Genomic DNA, 20,436 nt, shown 5'->3' on the forward strand with positions numbered 1-20,436 from the left:
TTGCCTCCCAGGAGAGCCAGAAGGGAAGGGACAGATGCTGAGCAGTCCAAAAGGTGAACTGTAGGGGATGTATGTCATCCGAGGCTGTCCTGAACGTAGATCCCTTTTCTAAAGGTTCTTTGATTACCTCTCAGGAATGACCTCTCCTCCACTGAATGCAGTTTTGATGGGCAGACAGATCTGGACGCCTGCCTCCCACTGTGGAATCTGGAGGGGACAGAGCCTTCCAGCTTCGAAGTGATATAGCTGTGACATGGGCCTGGGACCTGTGCTGGGCCAAGTGAGAAAACTCCCCCTGGCTGTCGCTTCATGAGGGAGTGAAGGTGGCTCTTCACAGCCACAGTGAAGCCCTTGGCAGCCGCTTGCAGATCTACTGTGGCTCCTACCCACTGAGTCTGTGGGCCCATAAGAGCTTTCCAGTACCTGTTTCCTTTCTCTTGAATCAGCCATTCCATTCATTTTCTTAAATTGAAAGAAAAATAGATGTTCACAGCAGATTAACAAAAGAATAACAGAAAGGCAATACACTGAAGTTGGATTTCTCTCCCCAGGAAATCTACTGTTACCAGTTTGAGGTGTCTCCTTACAAACCTCTTTCTAGAAAGAGATGGACTAGATTTCTAGAGAATTGGGGATTACAGGAAATGGAAGGGATATATTACCCCAAAAAGGGATCATAGGAAATATATATATTTAAATTTTATAAACATATAATGTATTTTTAGCCCCAGGGGTACAGGTCTGTGAATTGCCACGTTTACACACTTCACAGCACTCACCATAGCACATGAAATATATTCTATAAAGTATTCCTTCCCTCTGTGACCTGTATAAACATCCTTGTCAATACACAGAGAGCTGTGTCCTTCCTTTTAATGGCTGCATAGTATTCCATTGGGTGGGCACAGTTTAATCCTCATCTGCTGCCAGACGTGAACACTGCCTCCAACTTTATAGTATTACAAATAATGATGTGGTAAATATCCTTATACTTACATAATTTTGCATACCTGTGAAAATATTCCAGTAGGTAAGGACTGCATGGAAATCATTTGCAGATCAAAGGATATATGCATTTAAAATGTTTATAATAGGCACTGCCAAATTGCCCTTCTGCAGCCATACCCGCTTCCCCAGTAAAGTGAGGAAGTGCTCATTCCCCAAAGTAATGAATAGTTTAATATTTTTTAGTAATTTGAGAGATGGAAATATCTGTTTCTCATATGCATTTCCCTATTGATGAAAACACACATCTTTTTCAAAAATGTATTAGCCAATTTGCTTTTTGATTTTTTCCTTGTTGCTTTATTTCTTCAGGAATTAGAAGTATGAACATTTTATCAGTTATATATTGCAATTACTCCCTCCAAATACGCGATTTGTCTTAACTCTTGGTTTTGGTGTCTTTGGCTGCCTATACATTCTTTCTAATTTCTTCTTTTTTAAGATTTATTTATTTTAGAGAGGGAGAGCAGAGGGAGGGGCAGAGGCAGAGGAAGTCTTATGCAGAGCACAGAGCCCAGCATGGGGGCTCGATCTCACAACCCTGAGATCATGACTGGAGCTGAAACCAAGAGTCAGACACTCAACCGACTGCACCAGGTGCCCCCACATTCTTTGTAATTTCTCTAAGTTTTGTCTTTATGGCTTTTGGGTTCCTGACCACACAAGAAAGTTCTCCCTGTCCCCAAACGATCCATGAACATACTGACATGCATTTTCCTGCAGAGGTAGCCTGGTGTAACAGCTCGCTGTGGCAGCAGAAATCCTGGAGCTGCCCTTCGTAGGTTCAGAGCCCAGCTCTGGCTTTATCAGTTGTGTGACCCCGGTTGTCTCCCTCTGCCTTTCCTCATCCCTAACATGGGGTTGTGGTGGGGGGGATTAAGTGAGTTAATATACATAAAGCATTTAGAATGCTGCCTGGTGTATCGAAAAACTCCTTCCTTTAGAGTGTTTTGTTTTGTTTTGTTTTGCTTTGTTTTACATTTAAATCTTCCCCTTTTCTTTTGCATGATCTTTCCCTCAGGTGGGTAGCCATTTTTATAAAATTGTGTTTTTCTCTGGCTTGAAATGCTACCATTAGAATGGACTGAGGAGCAGGCTGTCCAAGGAGGGCCTTGCAAGGCTCAACCAGTGCAGCCCCCCACGATAGCTGCCCCTGAAAGGGGGCTACTCGGTGAGTATTGTGGGGCTTCCTTGGGATCCTGCTAAAGGCAGAGGTTGTGTTTTTTTTTTTTTTAAGATTTTATTTATTTGACAGAGAGAGATCACAAGCAGGCAGAGAGGCAGGCAGAGAGAGAGGGGGAAGCAGGCTCCCCGCTGAGCAGAGAGCCCGATATGGGACTCGATCCTAGGACCCTGAGATCATGACCTGAGCCGAAGGCAGAGGCTTAACCCACTGAGCCACCCAGGTGCCCCAAGGCAGAGGTTTTGAAGTTGAATTTAGTAATGTTCAGACTCTTGGTGGCCTCTCCCCTCTGAGCCCCACCCAAACACACGCCCGGGAAGGCCACCCCGGTTACCCTGAGCAATTGCCTGCTGGGGGAGGTGTTCGTGGGAAAGCGGCCCAGGCTGAAAAGGTGTTGCCACCAGCCGTGTTCTCCAAAGTCGTTCCCATAAGAGAGGACATGAAGCGAACTGTCCGGCTGAACTTTACATGAGGAGAACAGAGAAAGTGCATCCAAGATGGGCTGCATTTAGCTGCAAAGGGTAGCCAGAGCCTGTGGAAAGTTTCTCCCGGGGCAGAGGCTTATCTGCAAGAAACGTCTATCTAGGGCGCCTGGGTGGCTCAGTGGGTTAAGCCGCTGCCTTCGGCTCAGGTCATGATCTCAGGGTCCTGGGATCGAGGCCCGCATCGGGCTCTCTGCTCAGCAGGGAGCCTGCTTCCTCCTCTCTCTCTCTCTGCCTGCCTCTCTGCCTGCTTGTGATCTCTCTCTCGGGTTCCACAGCAGCGGTTCCACCCCCGCCCCAACCAGATTCCGGCACAAACACACCAGTGGTCTGAGATGTGCTGCCCCCTTCTGGCCGGATGGGCGCTTGCAATCAGAGCATGCAAGGGTAGCAAAATAGTGAGGCTGCCCCAGGAGCAAGATCAGGGAACCCCAAACAAACCCTGGTAACCCCAGGATCCGGTAACCGCACACAGTCTGCCGCAGAGCTCTGCGAGCTGCCTGCTGACCTTCCACGGAGACGAGAGGCAACGGGTGGTGGCCCTCTGCTGCGAGGGGCCTGCTGGCACCCACCAGGCAAGGCCGAGCGGGTGGATCCAAACAGCGGATGAGCCCAGACAGAAAATGCAGCTGGGCCAGTATATAGATTCCATCCCCAGATTCTCTCTGCGACACAGGGGGTATAGCCCGGCTCGGTTCGTGCAGGAACTCCCAGTGCTGCAAGTCCCCGCTGAAGACAAGCTGGAGAACAGGGTGGGAATCCCAGAAAGGCTCTCAAAAGACACTGCTATCACCCTACTGCCCGCCCCCATCCTCCTACCCCATGCTCTCAGAGTCATAATGCGCGGGGCCCAGAGACCCGGAACAGTGTGCGGGGAGTAAGAGGCCCCAGCACCCTCCAAGGCCAGCAGAAAGGCCTCTGACTGCAGAGGTCCCTGGTGGAAAGGGGTGAAAGGGGGCGTCCTTCTGACCCAGGGAGGGAAGGGCAACAAAGCCAAAGACAGGTAAATGTCAAATGTTAATGTGACCTTTATTCTACAGCACATGTGGCATCTGTGTATCCCCACAAGGAGACAGGACACTATAAAACCCAACCCAACCATCCAAAACGACACTACATGAAGATTTAACCCAGAGTCATGTCTCTTAAAAAACACAATATGGTCTTGTTTGCCATATTACGCCAAGAGACAGCACAGGAAGGGAGAGTGAAGGACTGAGGTTTGTGCCAAGGTAACTTCCTCTTGTTATTGCACTTTTATTCTACACACTTAGTATGTTACACTTTTATTAACACTGTAATAGACATTAGTCCTCTGAAACAAACACAAATATTACATAAGAATAAAGACAACAAGCTGTCCAGACCGATTTCCTTCCCAACCCTCTGAGTCGGGTGGCCTCCCCCCACGCCAGGTCTTCACATAGTCTCCGCGGGCATCTCAACTGGACTGGATGTTAACAAAGCAGATGAAGTTAAAAATAAAACCCTTTTAAGAACGGAAGTGCTCCTCGCAACCCCCAAAGGAGTTTGCAGTACAAGTTTCTGAAGGTTACCCCCTCCTCACCCAGTTTTACACAGCACTAGCCCTAACTGCTCCCCCCATATTTAGAAGGGTAAATCCACTTTTTTTTCTTTTAGAGAAAAAGTGGGTTCTTTGATCCAGCAAATCCAGAAGTCAAACTTTGAAAACTCAAAGAAAGCAACTACTCTTTTGGCGAAGGACTCGAGGGCCCTTTATCCCACTCCGAAGCTGTACGGACTTCGGGGATTCCCTGATTAGCCAGATGGAAAACCAAGCATGCCTTCTCTCCAAAGCAAGGCCACAGGGGACCTCTGCCCTCCAAGTGCTACCATAATCACCGACCCCTCTTGGCTTTTCAGTGCTAAATAATAAGCCAAAAAAATAAAGTGTCGTTCAGTGCAGTTATCACTTTGGAGCCTGCCACCCCAAACCCCTTCTCTCGTTAGGAAACAACTTCCAACCCCCACTTTGGCAGCTCAACAAAGATGCGTCAGAATGCACTGGAGAGCTGACAGGTGCTGGGGGCGGGTTCTACCGTTCCCCTATTTCCATCCGTGCCAGTAATATGTCTTTTCCTTCACTGTTCCCTTGAGTTTTAGTGTTAAAAATTAGGAGAAGCTGCTTCCTAGGCTCTGTCCCCTTGAAATTGGAGTCACAAGTGATTCTCTTTGGTCTGGGAAAAACCAGCACAGCCCTCCTTCCTAGAGGAGAAGGCTTGCTCAATCAACGAGCCACTGTCTACAGAGGATCAAGGAACTAGGTCATGCCTGTGGAAACCTCAGCCAAACGAGCATTCCCCAACTCCTGCCAGACTGACCTCGCTCGCCAGGCACAGTGTCGGCCACGCAGGGGCCCCGGGCTCTGCCACCTCTTGATTGCTCTGCAAGAAGGTCCCTCACTCAGTTCTGAAACGACGTAAGTGACCGGACTTCAAGCATGCTGAAAAAGGCCAGGTGATCATTTTCGGGCTGGGGTAAATCGCCCTAGTGAAGTCGATGAGAACAGAACACGATGAGGGTGAGCCGCCCCACCCTTCCCCTGCCCCCAGCCCCCATCTCACCTCACCCCTTGGGAGCACATGCAACCAAGGCTGGGGGCTAAAATCTTGAGGACTTTGGTATTCTTGAGCCCGCTACAGCCCAAGTGCCCCCAGACTCCTTTGAATACCTAGTGTCTTCCCAAGTAATATACAGTACAGTACATTTCATGGCATTCCATCACTTTAACAATAATGGGTGCCAAGGGACAAAGAATCCCAAATCTGCTGACGTTATAAAACAAAAGCAAAGTATGCATGTGTTATAGGTCTGTATTCCCGCACTCAGCCCGCTGAGTGTTCAAATAACAACCTCCTAATATCTCTATGTGGACTTTGGCTGGCCTGGAGATCTTCAGGAATATCTTGCATTTTTTCTCAAAATACTTTTTTTGTATTGAATTGTTAACACAATTACTGTCTTACTTAGCATTGGTCCCTCCTGTCCGCCCTCCTCACTCAGGCAAAAAATGTGGGAATCTGCTAGGAGACCAGTGTCTGAGAGCAGACTAAGCTGCAGGGAGGGGACAAACTGAAAAGGGACGCTGGGTAGAAGAAGCCCCCCCACACACACACCTGCCCCAGCACCAGCCCCTGCAGTGAATGGGGAGTAGGAACTAAGACTTTGGAAGAATGTTAGGAATGTGGCTTCCCCAAGGAAAGCACAGACTCCTGATTTGAGCTGGAGTAAAGGAGGATTCTGGGAAAGGGAACTAGAGAAGACCTTTCCCGAAATGTCATACAAAACACTTAGACTGCTCTTTCGGCAGGGAGACGCTACGCACCTCTCCTTTTTAAACTTGACAATCTGGCTTCCTGGAAGCCCCATCATCGTCCCCAGGAGGACAAACGAGTTAATGCAGACAAGAACAGAGTGACTTGAAGAAGTAAAGCTATAAATGGGTGTTAATTCTAACAGGTCTACTGGACATTCCACCAGAACAAGGCTCGAGCTACAGACCCCAAAGACAGTGGGTCGGCACTTCACCGTTGCAAGTGAAAAGGTTCTTAGCACTATACGGAGTTTCTGACCGACCCCGAGTGCTTGGAGCTTGCTACGCTCAAGGGCATCATACTCAGAGCCCAGCAGAGCCAAAGAGTGAAAACTGAACTTGAAGAGTTACAGGAAAACTTTCTGGTAGATGCCATTTACACTCTGTTAATGCTTAAGAGATGGCCATTCTCTCAGAAACGACCAGACAGGCTTCTAGCAGCAAATTTGCCATTTCCTTATACACGTACTCAGGGACCTGGTTCACAGCCTTGGGGGCCAGGCACAGGGGAGAGAGCGCCGGGCCCGGAGATCAGCAGATGGACGGAGGTTCCTCACCTCCCTCTGCTGTCTTCCTTCACCCACCTGGTGCTCTAAATCGAATGGACCGTCTCGGTGGAGGGAGGCCTTAAGTCAAGGTCTGAGATGCATCAACGTATAAATTGCTCCCCTTCAGAATTTCTCTTCTTAGGCACACTTCCCAACACACGCTCCGAAAATCTGGCTTCCTGGAAGCCAGCACAGCTCCCAGCCGCAGGGGAGGGGAACCGTCCCAGACGCGAGCACACGGGGGCAAGGGGCACACACAGCTACAAAAAAGTTCTCTTCATCTGGTGCTTCCCCTCTTACGTTATAGTCAAAGTAAAAAGAAGGGACAGGTTTGCAAAAGAAATCTCGGTTAAAATGCTCATGGAAGAGTTTAAAAACATCAGTGTGTTAGATTCAAACACAAAAATGGGAATTTTTGATTCTCCTGGTATCCTTCCAATGGGCTTGCAGGGAAACCCACGGCCTCCAGATCACCACCCACGTCTCGGGTCTCCCCAGTTACTCCCCACCTGTCAGTTCTGCTCAGACAATCATGCCCAGATACCAAGTTCACTGGAGTTTTCCCCATCTTGAGACCAAAAAGAGGGAGGAAAAAAGATCAAAGGGAAGAAGATTCTGTCCTGGGATTAGCAGTAACTCAAAATCTAATCACACACACATATGTGTATATATATATATATACATACACACAAATGTGTGCCCAACATTTTTTTTTTCTGTGGCCTCTTGGTGATGTGACCGTGACACCCACCCCCAAAGTCAGGGCTATTCAGTCCTATAAAGGTAAACACGCCGCCACTGTAAGGAACAGACAGCTCTGTTTCTAGCTCCCTTGTGGAGGCCTCTGGCTGTGGCCACCTGAGATCTGGTTGCAGGGAGCCAGAAGTTACAGTTTAGCTCCTATGTTCTCACAATCCCAGAAGGAAGTTCAAATTTTCTAAGGGTCCTGATGACTGGACAGAACCAAACTATTCCTAGCCGGAGCCAAAATTATGAAATTATAGCTTTGAATACTATTGCCACTGCAGTGCCCTGCCTGTCTTAGCAACATACGGGGAACAGACAGTTGGTACATTTGCCTCCTTTTCAGTTCTGAGGCTGGAACGTTGTATCCTTCGGCGTTTCCGTGTCCTGGACAGTCTTCCGCCGAGAGCATGGCTTGGGGCATCAGCGAGCTGCTGCACGTGCCCCAGCACGCAGCCAGCTGTTCACGGTCCGGGAGGCCTCTCTGCCTGGGAAGGTCTCAAGCTGCCCAGCAAGCATCAGTTCTCTCGGGAGCTCTCTGAATAAATGTCACATTCTTCCCATGGCCGAAAGGTGAGGGGAAGGAAAGAAACAGAGAGTAGAGGAGAAAGTTCTTGGCTTTCAAGTCGAATCGTCGAGTCCCCTGCTCGGCCGCTCAGAACTCGACTTGCACAGCCGGTCCATGATACCCTGGAGCATGGGTTGGACGATGCCCAAGAGAGGCCTCTGAGAGGGGTCCCCGTCCCAGCAGGCCTCCATCAGCTGCCAGCACTCCTCGTCAAACACGGGCAGACGCTCTGGTCGGGCCCCTGGGGAAAGGCACATGGAACAAGGCCACGGTCAGTGAGAAGGCCCGTGCCACGATGAGGCCCAACCAGCTCGCAGACCGATCGCCCAGGCGGGGCTCAGGAGCTCTGGCTTCAGAACCCAGTAGTAACACTGACAACAAACTGGAATGCACTGGCATAGGAAGCTGAAGAACTGGGAACATTCCAGAAAAAAGCCTTCTGGAAACAGTTCAGTACCACACTGCCTAAAAGCCAAGGCCTGACTTCAGTGTCTCTCCTGGATCCCGTGATGGTCTGTGGTCCCACTGCTCTCAGTGGTGGTCGGCGGTGGGCGGGGAGGCTTGGTGGTGGTCAGAACAAGGTAGGGCTTGTGGCGCTTACCTCTCCGCACATTGTTCCAGAGATGGTCTTTGCTGGCACACCTCTCAAATGCTTCAGGGAGCTTGACAGAGCCCGAGCAGATATACCAGAAGAGAATGCCAAAGGCGTAGACATCAACAGAGTTATCGTACTTCCCTACAGTGAGAAGGGGCAACAGCCGTGAGCCCGGGACAGAGAGCGGCTGCATCTCCGCTCATGGGGTCTGCACAGGTCTCCATACCTTTTTTTCTAAACCTTTTAACATCCACTGCTTCCCCTAACAACCCTGATAGGCGGGACGCCGATCTTTTTATACCCCAAACCACAGTCCTGGGAAGGCAGATACCAGGAGGGCCGAAGCTAGAGCCTGACAAAGGAGGAGGACAGGCCTTTGATTTTGATGGAACAGCCAAGAAGATTCAACCTAAAAGGTCGGATTAGGGAAGGAAGGCTGGGAACCATGTGGGTGGGTAGACTGAAACCAGAATCTAACGGTCTTTAAAAGTCAGACAGAAAAGCCTGGATTCAATGGACAGCAGGAAGTCCTTTATGTTTTAGGGCAGCAGGTGACAGGAAGAATGTATTTTAGAGTCTTCTGTCAGCAACAGGACTCAGAGAAACAATCCAGGGAAATGAAATATGAAGGAGCCAAAATAAAACGAAAGCAGTGCGAACAGAACTTCTTTGGGAAGTAAATCTAGAGAAAGAAAAATGATAGGCATGTGCTTGGCTCTGCTGTGGGTCCAGCTGACCCTGACCCTGACCCTGACAAGCCCAACTCCGGAAGCCTGGGGGGCAGACCCGGGCGTGAGGCTAACGAGAGAGGCAGTGCAGAACGCAGGTTCGAACCCACGCTGATGAGGGGCCGGCCGTGACCTTCACATCTGCCTCGGCAACGCCACAACCATCTCCCCTCCCCCACGCCTGAGCCCTCAGCCTCGTCCACTCCTTCTCTGCTGCTGATCCCCAAGTCTTGCCTGCTGCTCCGCTGCGCCCCTGAGCAGCCCTGGCACCGGGCACGCTTGTTTGGTTTCCGTGCCCTGAGCAGCCTCCTCCTGGACACCAGCCCCACAGCTCTGCCTGCCTTCGCTCTGGCCCCTCGAACCCCCTCCACCTTCTCCTGCTAAGCTAGCCTTCTGCAGTCACATTTTCACTCACACCTGCGCACAAGCTCAAGATCCTCACTGCCCCACACCGAGCCTTCACCCCTCTGCACATTCAAGCTCCAGCATTTCATCTCCAGCCTTGTCTGCTGTCAATCCCCATCCAGATCTCTTCCTGTTACGCTTCTTTCTGTTCTGCAATTTTCCTATTTCCCTTTCCCCAGCCTCCAGAATGTTCTCTCCTTCATGACGTAGGGTGAGATTCTAGAGCCAGAAAAACCTAGATTCCAATCCCAGCTCCATCAATTCTAGCTCGGTGTTTTGGGGTGGCTTTCTGAGCTCACCCATCCGGACTCGACATCACCTATGACATGGGCACAAAATGCATCACCATCGCCACAGAAGCACCGCGAGGGTTAAATGGAACAAAATAATATGAAAAAGCATACTTGTGCAGCCCAGCCCAAAGAACATACTTCCCACAAGTTCCCTTCCCACAGACTGATTCTTCCAGACCTGACTCAAGCTCTAGGCAACATCTCACTTCTACCATAAAACTATCATACATTTCAACCTTCCTTCGTCGCTTGTCTGAGAACCAACATCCCGTCAGGGGGCACGCGTTCTAGGATTCCCCACATGCTGTCCTCTGCTGCTTCCTAACAATCTTACCTGTCCACATACATCTCTGTCATCTGCAAGTTCCTCAACGATCAGGGCCAACTCCTGACGTACCGGTCACTCTGTCAGTACCTTAGGGTCAACCAATTGGCTGACTATGGCAATTATGGCGCAAAGAGCCAGAGAAACAGCCACCAGGGGACCTGGTGCCTCCTGTGTGCGTTTTTCCTTCTTCCCTACCTCTTCCCTTCTCTCCCTCCCTGCCTCCGGTCTCCCTCCCCTCCTTCTCCCTTGCCGGCAGCAGACCTGCCTGGAGTACTTGTGGGTACTACTGAGCCCAGGGGGTAGCTGTCAGGGTTATAGTTCAGAGCCCAGATGAAGCCCACTCCCTGGCCCGCAGCTCACCTGTGAAAAGTTCAGGGGCCATATGGATCGGCGTCCCCACAATGCTGCCTGACATCATGGCCTCTGGTTTGCAGAATCCTAAGTCAGTGATCTTTGCACGGTTCTGCTTGTCCAGCTGCCAATGAAGCAGGGCGAGAGTCAGCCTGCACTGGACCCTGTCCACGGCACCAGCTGCGCGCACATGCTCAGAAGCAGGTGTCCACCTCCAAGCAGCATTTAGCCAAGCGCCCTGTCTCCAGATTCATTCCCACTCCTGTCTTCACCCCAGACTGTCAGCAACCTGATGGAAGGGGCTGTCTTTTTCATCTGTGTGTATCTCGCCCATCTCAGAAGCTCAGTAAGTCTTAGAAGAATGAGTAAGTGAAAGACACCGAAGAAAGTATTTCAGTTCCTGATGATTCTCCTCTGACCTCCAGACCCCAGGGCAGAAAGTCACAAAGGATGAAGGCCGAGGTCCTCTGGTCAGCTGAGGAGAGTAGCGTGAATTCCCTACAGTTTCCTTTCCTGAAGATCCAAGAGGATAAAGCTGTGCCCCAGTTGACTACTGGTAGGCCTCTCCGGTTTCAGCCCATGATTTTAGGGCAATCTCTCCCATTCCCCGCACTGCTGTCATCGTTCGGTATCATTAAGTGTTGCCGGATATCCTTAACAATATCCAATACGGTTTCAAGAGGAACAGGTCAGAAGACTCTTCCGAACTGAGATACCAGACCTGGTGGGCTCGTGACCACCTTCCCCTTGATGGTGCATTTACCCAGCTCAGCCCTCAGCCAGCACCTCCGACCAAACCCTAAACAACCACTAGACCTGGAATCCTCAAACACAGCAACATCACAAAAGGACGATTCCAAATTAAAGGAGGACAGGAAAACAGGACAACAAAGTGCCCCGTCTGATCCCTGGAGTGAGCCTGGAATCAAGCAAACGCACTGCATCTGAGCAACTGGGAAATACTATTATGAACTGCTCATTAACTAACAGTGCCGTACTGATGTCAATTTCTAGGAGATACAAGCTCAAGCATTGAGGAGTCCCGTGCTATCGGCAACTTACTTCCTACAGTTGAGTAAAAAAGTACGTGTATGTGTGAGAGAGAGAGAGTGAAGAACAGAGAGAGACGAACCCAGAGAAAGACAGCATGAGCCCGTATGAATGATGTGCAGGTCTCCTTTGGACCACTCTGTTCTGTACGCTCACATGTGTCCAACAGGATTGGGAGGAAGAACTTTTAAGCAAGAGAAGCTCAGCCTAGGAGGTGGCCTGGCACACCCCAAGCCTTGCGTCCAGGATGCCATCAACCCATCCACGGTCAACTCCACAGCGATCCTGGCAGGCGTGTCCCGCCATCCCGCTCACATGGAGGCAGACCCCCCCAAAGGCCACTCAAGCCACAGAGACAGGGCACTATCTCGGGGAAACAGCTCTACTTACCAGGACATTTTTGAGCTTGATATCACGGTGCACAAGTCCCTGGCTGTGCAGGAAGCGGACCCCTTCCACCACATCAAGTGCTATCTGCAGACGCGTCTCCAGCGTCAGCCCAGCCTTGGGGGGACAAAAAAGCTCACTCGTCACTAACAAGACAACTCCTCCGTCCAGCTCCATCCCGCATGCTTAAACCCACTGAGAGCTCCTTCTGCGGGCCACTGCAAGGCAGCCTGCACCGGGCACACTGAGGACAAGGACAGAGAAGCAGGCAGGAAGAAGAGAAGAGGAAAGCAGTTAGGGCAAGGAAGCCGAGGGAAAGCAAGGAAGGACAAGGTGTGAGGCCAGATAACACCCCCCCAGAGGCGGCACGCAGGCGGCCGGATGACCCCGCAGGCCACAACTGGAGGCCTAAGCTCATTTCCAAGGCTTGAACAGATTCTGGGACTGCCCTTGAGGCTCAAAGGAGTTCTAGGTCTCCGGACGCCTGACTGGCTCAGTCGGCAGAACATGTGACTCTTGATCTCAGGGTTGTGAGTTCAAGCCCCATATTGGGTGTACAGATTATTTTTAAAAAGTTAAAAATTTTAAAAAATAAAAATATTAAAAATTTTTAAAAAAAGGATTTCTAGGCCTCTCGGGCAGAATGCCTTCTCCTGCACTGTAGGCCTGCTTAGCCCAGGTTTGGCTTCACAGATTCAAGTATCAAAGTCACTTTTACCATGCCTCCAACTTAGGGCCTCTTGAATTCCAGAGAACATTACATCACCCATCCAGAAGCTCAGCCTCTTCTTTCTACCTGCCCAAACTGTACCCATCAAGGTGGATTTATCACACTCAAACACCAAATCTTCACAAAATATTCACTGACTCTAAGTCTCTTAAAAGCTTCTGACAATTACACCTTCTACGCCCAACATGGGGCTTGAACTCATGACCCTGAGACCAAGAGTCACATGCTCCCCTGACTAAGCCAACCAGGTGCCCCGGCAATTACACTTCTTGATATGCCCTTACGGTGCATAGCACAAGATCTCGCACAAAGTAGTCACGAATAAATATTTGTTGACTCAACAACAAACACTAGCTGTATTCATCGAGAGCAAAAAAAGAGGAAGAACAGCAAAGTTATAAGATGCCTTTCTGCGCTTCTGAGTCGTCTAGATTTTACCCCTACCACAAGAGGCAAACAGCGGTGCATTGGCAGTATTCTGGATATAAACTAGGCCAAAAAATCGATTCTGAGAAACTTTTAAGGTTTTTTGGAAACAAGGGCAATAAAACTTGATTATTTCCAAAAAAGTCTTGTGAAAGCTAGAAGGTCTGGATAAACAAGAAAGGAAGACCGGCCAGGGAGGACCCCGGGGATCTGGCTGCTGGCTGTGGTTCCGCCCCGCGCCCCGCCTCAGCCCCCACTCCCCGCCCTGCCTCACCTTCAGCCCAGTGTAGAGGTCCCGGTGCAGCCGCTCCATGATGAGCAGCACGGCGATGCTGGAGCCCCCGCCGTAGCTGTAGTCGATGACCGAGCCGTGCAGATCCACCAAGCGCTCATGCTTCGGCAGAGACCTGGTGGGAATGAGAGAGTCTAGGGCTGCCACGCTCCAGCTCTGACCCGCACAGCATGCCGTCCCGTGGCCAGGAGTCCCCTTGAGACCACACGTGGTCCAGGGCCAGAGCCCATGGCCCTCAGTGCAGAGGGAGGGTCAAGAGAATGGCCCCCTAACAAGGAATTAGAATTAAGGAATCTGAACACTAACAGGACTTAAGGACTGAGAAGTCAAAGGGAAGGTCAAGTCTGAGAAACTGATACGGTGGGGAGAGGGCAGAGGCCATGAAGGCCTGCAAGAGAGCACATTTTTCTGGGCCCGACACGGAGACACTGGCTATGACGTCTGGGGACCCGGGAATAGAGAGACAGTGTGCTGTAAGTCTCGGCACAAAGTTCGTCCCGGGCTTCTGGCTTATTCCCTAGGTCTTCTCCCACAGAGACAAGTGACAGGAGAACCTACCTCATGTAGTGAAACTCCAAAGCCAGGTCATTCCAGTGCTTCTCATCCGGAGGGACGACCGACTTGAGAGCACAAGGGAAGTGCCCTCCCCAGTTGTCACACAGGTACACAACACCATACTGGCCCCGGCCTAGCTCCTGTCCCAGTTTAGGTTTACCTATTAAGTAAGGAGACAGAGATAAGGCAGGAGGAAGGAGAGCTTGCTGGGCAACCTCCCTAAGATTGTTAGACATGTGGGGCACCTGGCTTGCTGGGTCAGTGGAGCATGTGACTCTTGAGCTCAGGGTTGTGGGTTCAAGCCCCACACTGGGTATACAGATTACTTAAAAGTAAAATCTGGAAGACTGGTTATGAAAAAAAAATATAAAATATCCTGATTTTTAAAAAAAGATTCTTAGGGAGTCTGGGTGGCTCAGTCAGTTAAGCATCTGCTTTTGGATCAGATCACGATCTTGGGGTCCTAGCATCTAGCCCTACATCGGGCTCCCTGCTTAGCTGGGAGTCTGCTTCTCCCTTGGCCCCTGTGCCCTGCTCGTGCTCACTCACTCTCTCTCTCAAATAAATAAAACCTTTATTTTTTTTTTAAGATTTTATTTATTTATTTGACAGAGAGAGATCATGAGGAGGCAGAGGCAGGTAGCGGGGCAGAGGTAGGGGGAAGCAGGCTCCCTGCTGAGCAGAGAGCCCCATGTGGGGCTCGATCCCAGGACCCTGAGACCATGACTTGAGCTGAAGGCAGAGGCTTAATCCACTGAGCCACCCAGGCGCCCCTAAATAAAACCTTTAAAAAAAAATTCTTAGATATGGATCTAGGAGTAAGAAGTTGTAATTATGCTGGGGGAGAAATTCTGATGCTACTGGAAACTAGTAGAAAGTAACCTAATTGGTCTGATTTTTAGAGACTTTGTTTATTTGACAGACAGAGATCACAAGTAGGCAGTGAGGCAGGCAGAGAGAAAGGGGGAAGCAGGCTCCCTGCAGAGCAGAGAGCCCGATGTAGGGCTCGATCCCAGAACCCTGGGATCATGACCTGAGCCGAAGGCAGAAGCCCAACCCACTGAGCCACCCAGGTGCTCCTAACTGGTCCTATTTAAATAAACTTAAGTCATGTTGTCTAAACTATATGAACAGCAGGACCAAACGGACGTCAGGAATTCAAAAACACATCACAGGGTGCTGAGGCAGCCTTGCAAGGAAGCAGCTTTAGACACTGGGATTCTCCGAGATAGAACATGAGAATGTCACAAAACTAGAACCTTCTTCCCATTTACTTTCCTACAAGGGAAAAAAATAAGGACTCACGATGCAGCAAGACGTCCTGTAAAGAACGGCTTTCCAGAGAAAGGCGGGCCAGGCGTGGGGCGTGATCCTTCCGAACCTTCAACCACAGATCTTCTGTTTTTTCCAACCGGCCTGAATGGCCAGCTTCTAGCTGGGAGGGAAGCAGAGAAAAGTCATGTGACTTGTCAAGTCCCCAGCTTGGTTTCCTCACCTGCTGTATGGGGTAATAACAGCTTCTCCTAAAGGGCAACTGTAAGAGTCAGACAAGACGTCCGGAATGTGACTGGTACACAGTGGGCTCTCAGTAGGTAATACCTGTTCCTCTTGGATGCGTACCCCCATCTCCACAACGCCCCCCACATACACACGTGCATACAAACATACACATGTGCACACACATACACATGTACACAAGAGCACACACATCCACTCCAAGGGGACAAGCAGATGTCACATAACTGTGAACCAGCATAAAAGTTACAAAGTCCTCCTTTCTCTGACTCATTCCTAAAATACTAGGCAACTTACATAAAATTCCTAACTGGGGCGCCTAGGTGGCTCAGTGTGTTAAAGCCTCTGCCTTCAGCTCAGGTCATGATCCCAGGGTCCTGGGATCGAGCCCCACATCAGGCTTTCTGCTCAGCAGGGAGCCTGCCTCCCCCACTCTCTCTGCCCACCTCTCTGCCTACTTGTGATCTCTGTCTGTCAAATAAATAAATAAAGTCTTTAAAAAAAAAAATTCCTACCCCTTGATTTTCATTCCTCACTCAGTGAAATGAGGAGAAATGAACCAAGTTCCCTCCACGTTCCCTGGAGTCAGAAAAACCTCCACATGAAAAATGTACTGATGACACTTTCCATGACACAGTATTACCGTTTCATGGCTAGGAAAAAAATACACTGATGATTCTATAAAAATTCCATGGACAGCAGTGGGCAAAATACTCCCTGACAGTAGGTTCTTCTCCCTCTTCCCGCACGCCCACCTGCCGCAAGGAGGCTGCAAAAGCCTCGTGAGAACTATTGAGCCGGGTCCGGAACTGGCTGCAGATGCTCTTGGCCAGCTTGGAGGCACTGAGGCTCTCGATGGCTTCCTGGGCCACCTTCCTCTTCCACTCCAGCGTGATGGCAGGCGGGCTCACCCATGTGAGGCGCTGGATGATCTGCAGGACGAGGTCAGTGAGAAGACTCAAGGGAGACTGCAGCCTCAGAAAGAACCCACGCCCCTGCCCTGGGGGATGACCAGCATAGGAGCAGGCCATGAAGAAAGGAGCCCCGTGAAGGCCAAGACTCCTCTCCAGTCCCACTGACACGAGAGTCAGGGCTCAGAGCAAGGGAAAGCATCAAAGAACACTAGACCGAGTCCACATGTCCAGGCAGCGCCCGGGGTGCTGAGAACTCCCTTTCTGAACTCGGGATGGAGAAAGAGCACCATTGAATTCCGGAAAAGAAACCACAAAAACGGCCTGTGGCAACCAAGCCTGGTTCTGAGAAAATATTTAGGCCGGGAGAAAGGAATATGAGGAAGTGAATGAAGGAGAGCTTTACGGCTGCATAAAATTTCATTTAAATGCACCACTTTAAGTGTTCAAGGGGCACTGTTCCTAGTTATTTCAGGTTAGGCATAAACCAGAACTCTCCTGGGCACACAAACCCGGAAAAATGGATGCCCTACCCCAGGAGAACTTTCTAGACATCAGTCGCTATTGGAGGGACTAAGGTTCATCTGAGCCAGCGGGGGCGGGAAACGCTCCTCCAGTGGACTCCACCTGTTTGATTTGCTCCCACAGCATCCTTGTGACCGAAGACCCGGAGTGAAATGTAACTTCAACGTGATAGGCAGCATTTAAGATCTGAAAGAGAGCCACGAAGGAAATAAGTACACCTGAGCACAGTGGCTGATTAAAAAAACGTGATAAATACTATTTACTTAAAGCACAGAGTCCCACTGCAAGGTTCCCAAATATGTCCTTCCATAAACGTGCAGGCCACACGGGTCGATCACCTATTGTGCGACTCTCTGGGCCCCTTTACTTCCATCTTCACCAACCAACTCATGCCTTAACCACGATTTTGCAGTGCGCAAGCACCTCCGACGGGCAGGGGTCAGGCGACGGGAAAACAGGGTAAGATTCAAACTGGATGGGCCAAAGGGTGCCCGGAACGTTCTTGGCTAGCTCGAGGCTGGGCTTGCGGGCGGGCTCTGTCTCCTGTGCCCTCTGTGATGTGGTGGCTACCGAGTCTTCGAGTACCTGTTTGAGATAATTACTGGTGATGTGAACCGAGACATCCTGGGACTTCTCCAGGCTCTGCAGACAGCGTTCCAGGGTCCCGACGAAGCTCTCGCGCAGGTAGTCCACCGAGCTGATGAGCTTGTTGGCCACCGCCTGATTGAGCCGGGAGATGATGAGCTCCTGGATCTGCCGGATGCAGCATTTGATTTCTCGGGTGCCCACTGCCTCTCCGTTCTCTGGGACGATGACATCTATGGAGGCAGACACAGAAGCCAGCTGACTGTGAGGGAAAGGGGCGGGCACTCAGAAGAAAGGCCTCTCCTCATCAAAGCCAAGGAGCCACCACGATAGCCACCAAGGCTCTCAAACACACGGCTGGCGGACGAGCTCTGACCCTCAGTGTGACATGGGGCCATGGGACTCATGACTACTGATGGCATTACCGAGAAGGAGCAACCGCATCTAGAACGAGCCTCCTGATTCTGTCACTTTCTGTCACATTTATAGGACAGGAGGAGTATTTATTGAGTGCAGACTATTTGAAAGGCACCATAATAAGTATTTTACATACGCAATCGAATTTAATCCTTATGAAAACTTTGTCAGGTGGGTATTACTGGTCATTTTATACGTCAGGAAATAGCCTCGAAGAGAGGAGAGAAGGGAAGGGGACAGTACAGGAAGGATAACAGCTCGCGTCTGAAACCCAAGCTCGCAGACTGCCTTGGATCTTTGTACCATTTCACACTGCAGAACTCCCAGAAAAATCCAGTAGTTGGGGATTCGATGCTAATCAATTACTGAATAAAAAGCAAAACTGGAATGTTGTCGCCAGCCTGCTACTACCTCCCAGAATTAGAAATCTGTTCTACAAGTCAGAGGACAGAATTGAAGACAAATTACCCACAAAAACTCCACTCCTAAAAAGGCACTCTCATGTCTACTGTGGGAATTAAAATTGGTGCCGCCTCTTTGGAGGAAATCTTATATATATCAAAAAAATTTTTTTCTAACCTATCAAAATTTTAAACTAACCAACCAACCAACAAAAATATCTACATACCCTTTGACCTACCTATTCTGCTTCTAGGAATTGTTTTTCTAGAAATATACCTTGACAAGCCTCAAAGATATGCATGTAAATGATAATGCAGAGGAATCTGTAAGAGCAAAAAACAAAAAAGAATAAGTCTAAATGTTCATCAGTAGGATTATAGTTAAATAAAATCAGCCACATCTATTAGAAGAAGACAAATCCATATGTACCTTTATAGAAAGATCTCTAAGATATGAATTCAGTGCAAAAGCAAGGGCAGAAGAAAATATGGAGGAGACCTGGGCGGCTGGAGGACAGTATCTTTGTATCTCTGAGTGAAGTACTATGCATGTAGGTATTATCTTTAAAAAAAAAGTATTTTCTGAAGTATGTATGTAATATAGCCTGCATGCATGCATTACCTCTATTTTGCTATTTTTTAAGGTTTTATTTATTTGACAGAGAGACCGAGCATACAAGCAGGAGGAGGGGCAGAGGAAGAGGGACAAGGAGACACCCCGCCAAACAGGGAGCTTGCCATGGAGCCCAATCCCAGGACCCCAAGGTCACGACCTGAGCTGAAGTCAGACACCTAACTGACTGAACCACCCAGATGCCCCACATTACCTTTATTTTAAAACATAAACCAGGACCAGAAATTGGGCTCCTGTGGCTATGTGGTGGCTCTCTTCTAGATCATCATTGCCTCAGGGATCCTGAGTTTGAAGCTCAGGAAGAGCTTCAAACGAGGTTAAGAAGCAGACATGTAAGTCCTGTCTAACTTGGAAAGTGGCTTCCCAAATCGGCCAGGTGGTTAACAGAACCGGACGGCTGGTCTACTTGTGCCCGGCTCCCCTGTGTCTCTTGAACTGACCACTGCATCCCAGACACCACACATGGTATCCCTGGCACATGACCAACAGGCAAACATTTCCCGGTCTGCCCAACTGTTCTGCCCCACGCGCTATGGTACTAGCGCTGATGCCTGGCGTCGTCAGTCAGAAGTCTTCCGAGATCTCCACTGCAAGTCCTGAACCACCTTTGCTCATCTTCAGAAACACCTATGAGAAGGCTTCCTGTGCTTGCTAAAGTGGCCTGTCTCCTCTGTGTGAGTGTGACACAGCCATACTCCATCGTTCACACACTCACTCAAACTCCCAGGAGGTAGTGCACGCACACAACTCTGTGAACTGCTGTAAGAGATAGGATGATAAACAAGATGCTGTTCTCCTGCATCTCTAGGACTGGAGAAAACAGTCAGTAGGACATAAATAACTGTAATAAAAGAAAATGAAATACACCAGAAATTTCAGGTATGCATGAAATGCGATGAGACTTCAGACAGATGCGATCACTATTAGCTAAGAAAATTAAAGACTGGGGCACCTGGGTGGCTCAGTGGGTTAAAGCCTCTGCCTTCAGCTCAGGTCATGATCCTGGGGTCTTGGGATCAAGCTCAGTATCTCACCCTCTGCTCAGCAGGGAGCCTACTTCCCTCACTCTTTGCCTGCCTCTCTGCCTGCTTGTGATCTCTGCTTGTCAAATAAATAAATAAAGTCTTCAAAAAAAAAAAAATAAAGACTTCATGAAAAATGCTATTTAGAAGAGGCTCTGAAGGGTAGATAGGATTTGGAAATTCACAAATAGAAGGCTTTTGGGGTTTAGGGCAGGGTGGGGGCCATGGAAAAGTAAAGGAAGGGCTAGAGGACAGCAAGCAGCTGAGAGCAGGTGAAATGTGCCTGGTGGGAAACAGGCCGGGGAGAGTTGGCCAGGGCTGGGCTCTGCAAGATCCTTAACACCAGGCTTTGTCTGCGAACAGGGAGCCAACACAACTGAACTGGAGAAAGGAGAGAAATGTCCCAGAGAGCAACAGGAAAC

At 49.7% G+C, this 20,436-nt stretch overlaps 1 protein-coding gene across 1 annotated transcript in view; it reads right to left on the reverse strand.

The window, feature by feature from the left end:
* Positions 1-3,680: 3,680 nt before the first annotated feature.
* Positions 3,681-20,436, reverse strand: part of DSTYK (dual serine/threonine and tyrosine protein kinase) — a 49,035-nt gene continuing 32,279 nt past the window's right edge. Inside the window, exons 4-13 of the mRNA XM_044267730.1 lie at positions 17,541-17,773; positions 17,058-17,141; positions 16,275-16,451; positions 15,310-15,439; positions 14,008-14,164; positions 13,432-13,564; positions 12,005-12,118; positions 10,574-10,688; positions 8,466-8,600; positions 3,681-8,105 (exon numbers count right to left, since the gene is read on the reverse strand). Of these exons, the coding sequence (XP_044123665.1) occupies positions 7,918-8,105; positions 8,466-8,600; positions 10,574-10,688; positions 12,005-12,118; positions 13,432-13,564; positions 14,008-14,164; positions 15,310-15,439; positions 16,275-16,451; positions 17,058-17,141; positions 17,541-17,773 (1,466 nt within the window). The 3' untranslated portion in view covers positions 3,681-7,917. The remainder of the gene's footprint in view (positions 8,106-8,465; positions 8,601-10,573; positions 10,689-12,004; positions 12,119-13,431; positions 13,565-14,007; positions 14,165-15,309; positions 15,440-16,274; positions 16,452-17,057; positions 17,142-17,540; positions 17,774-20,436) is intronic.

This window comes from Neovison vison, chromosome 10 (assembly GCF_020171115.1).
Source record: "Neovison vison isolate M4711 chromosome 10, ASM_NN_V1, whole genome shotgun sequence".
NCBI lineage: Eukaryota > Metazoa > Chordata > Mammalia > Carnivora > Mustelidae > Neogale > Neogale vison.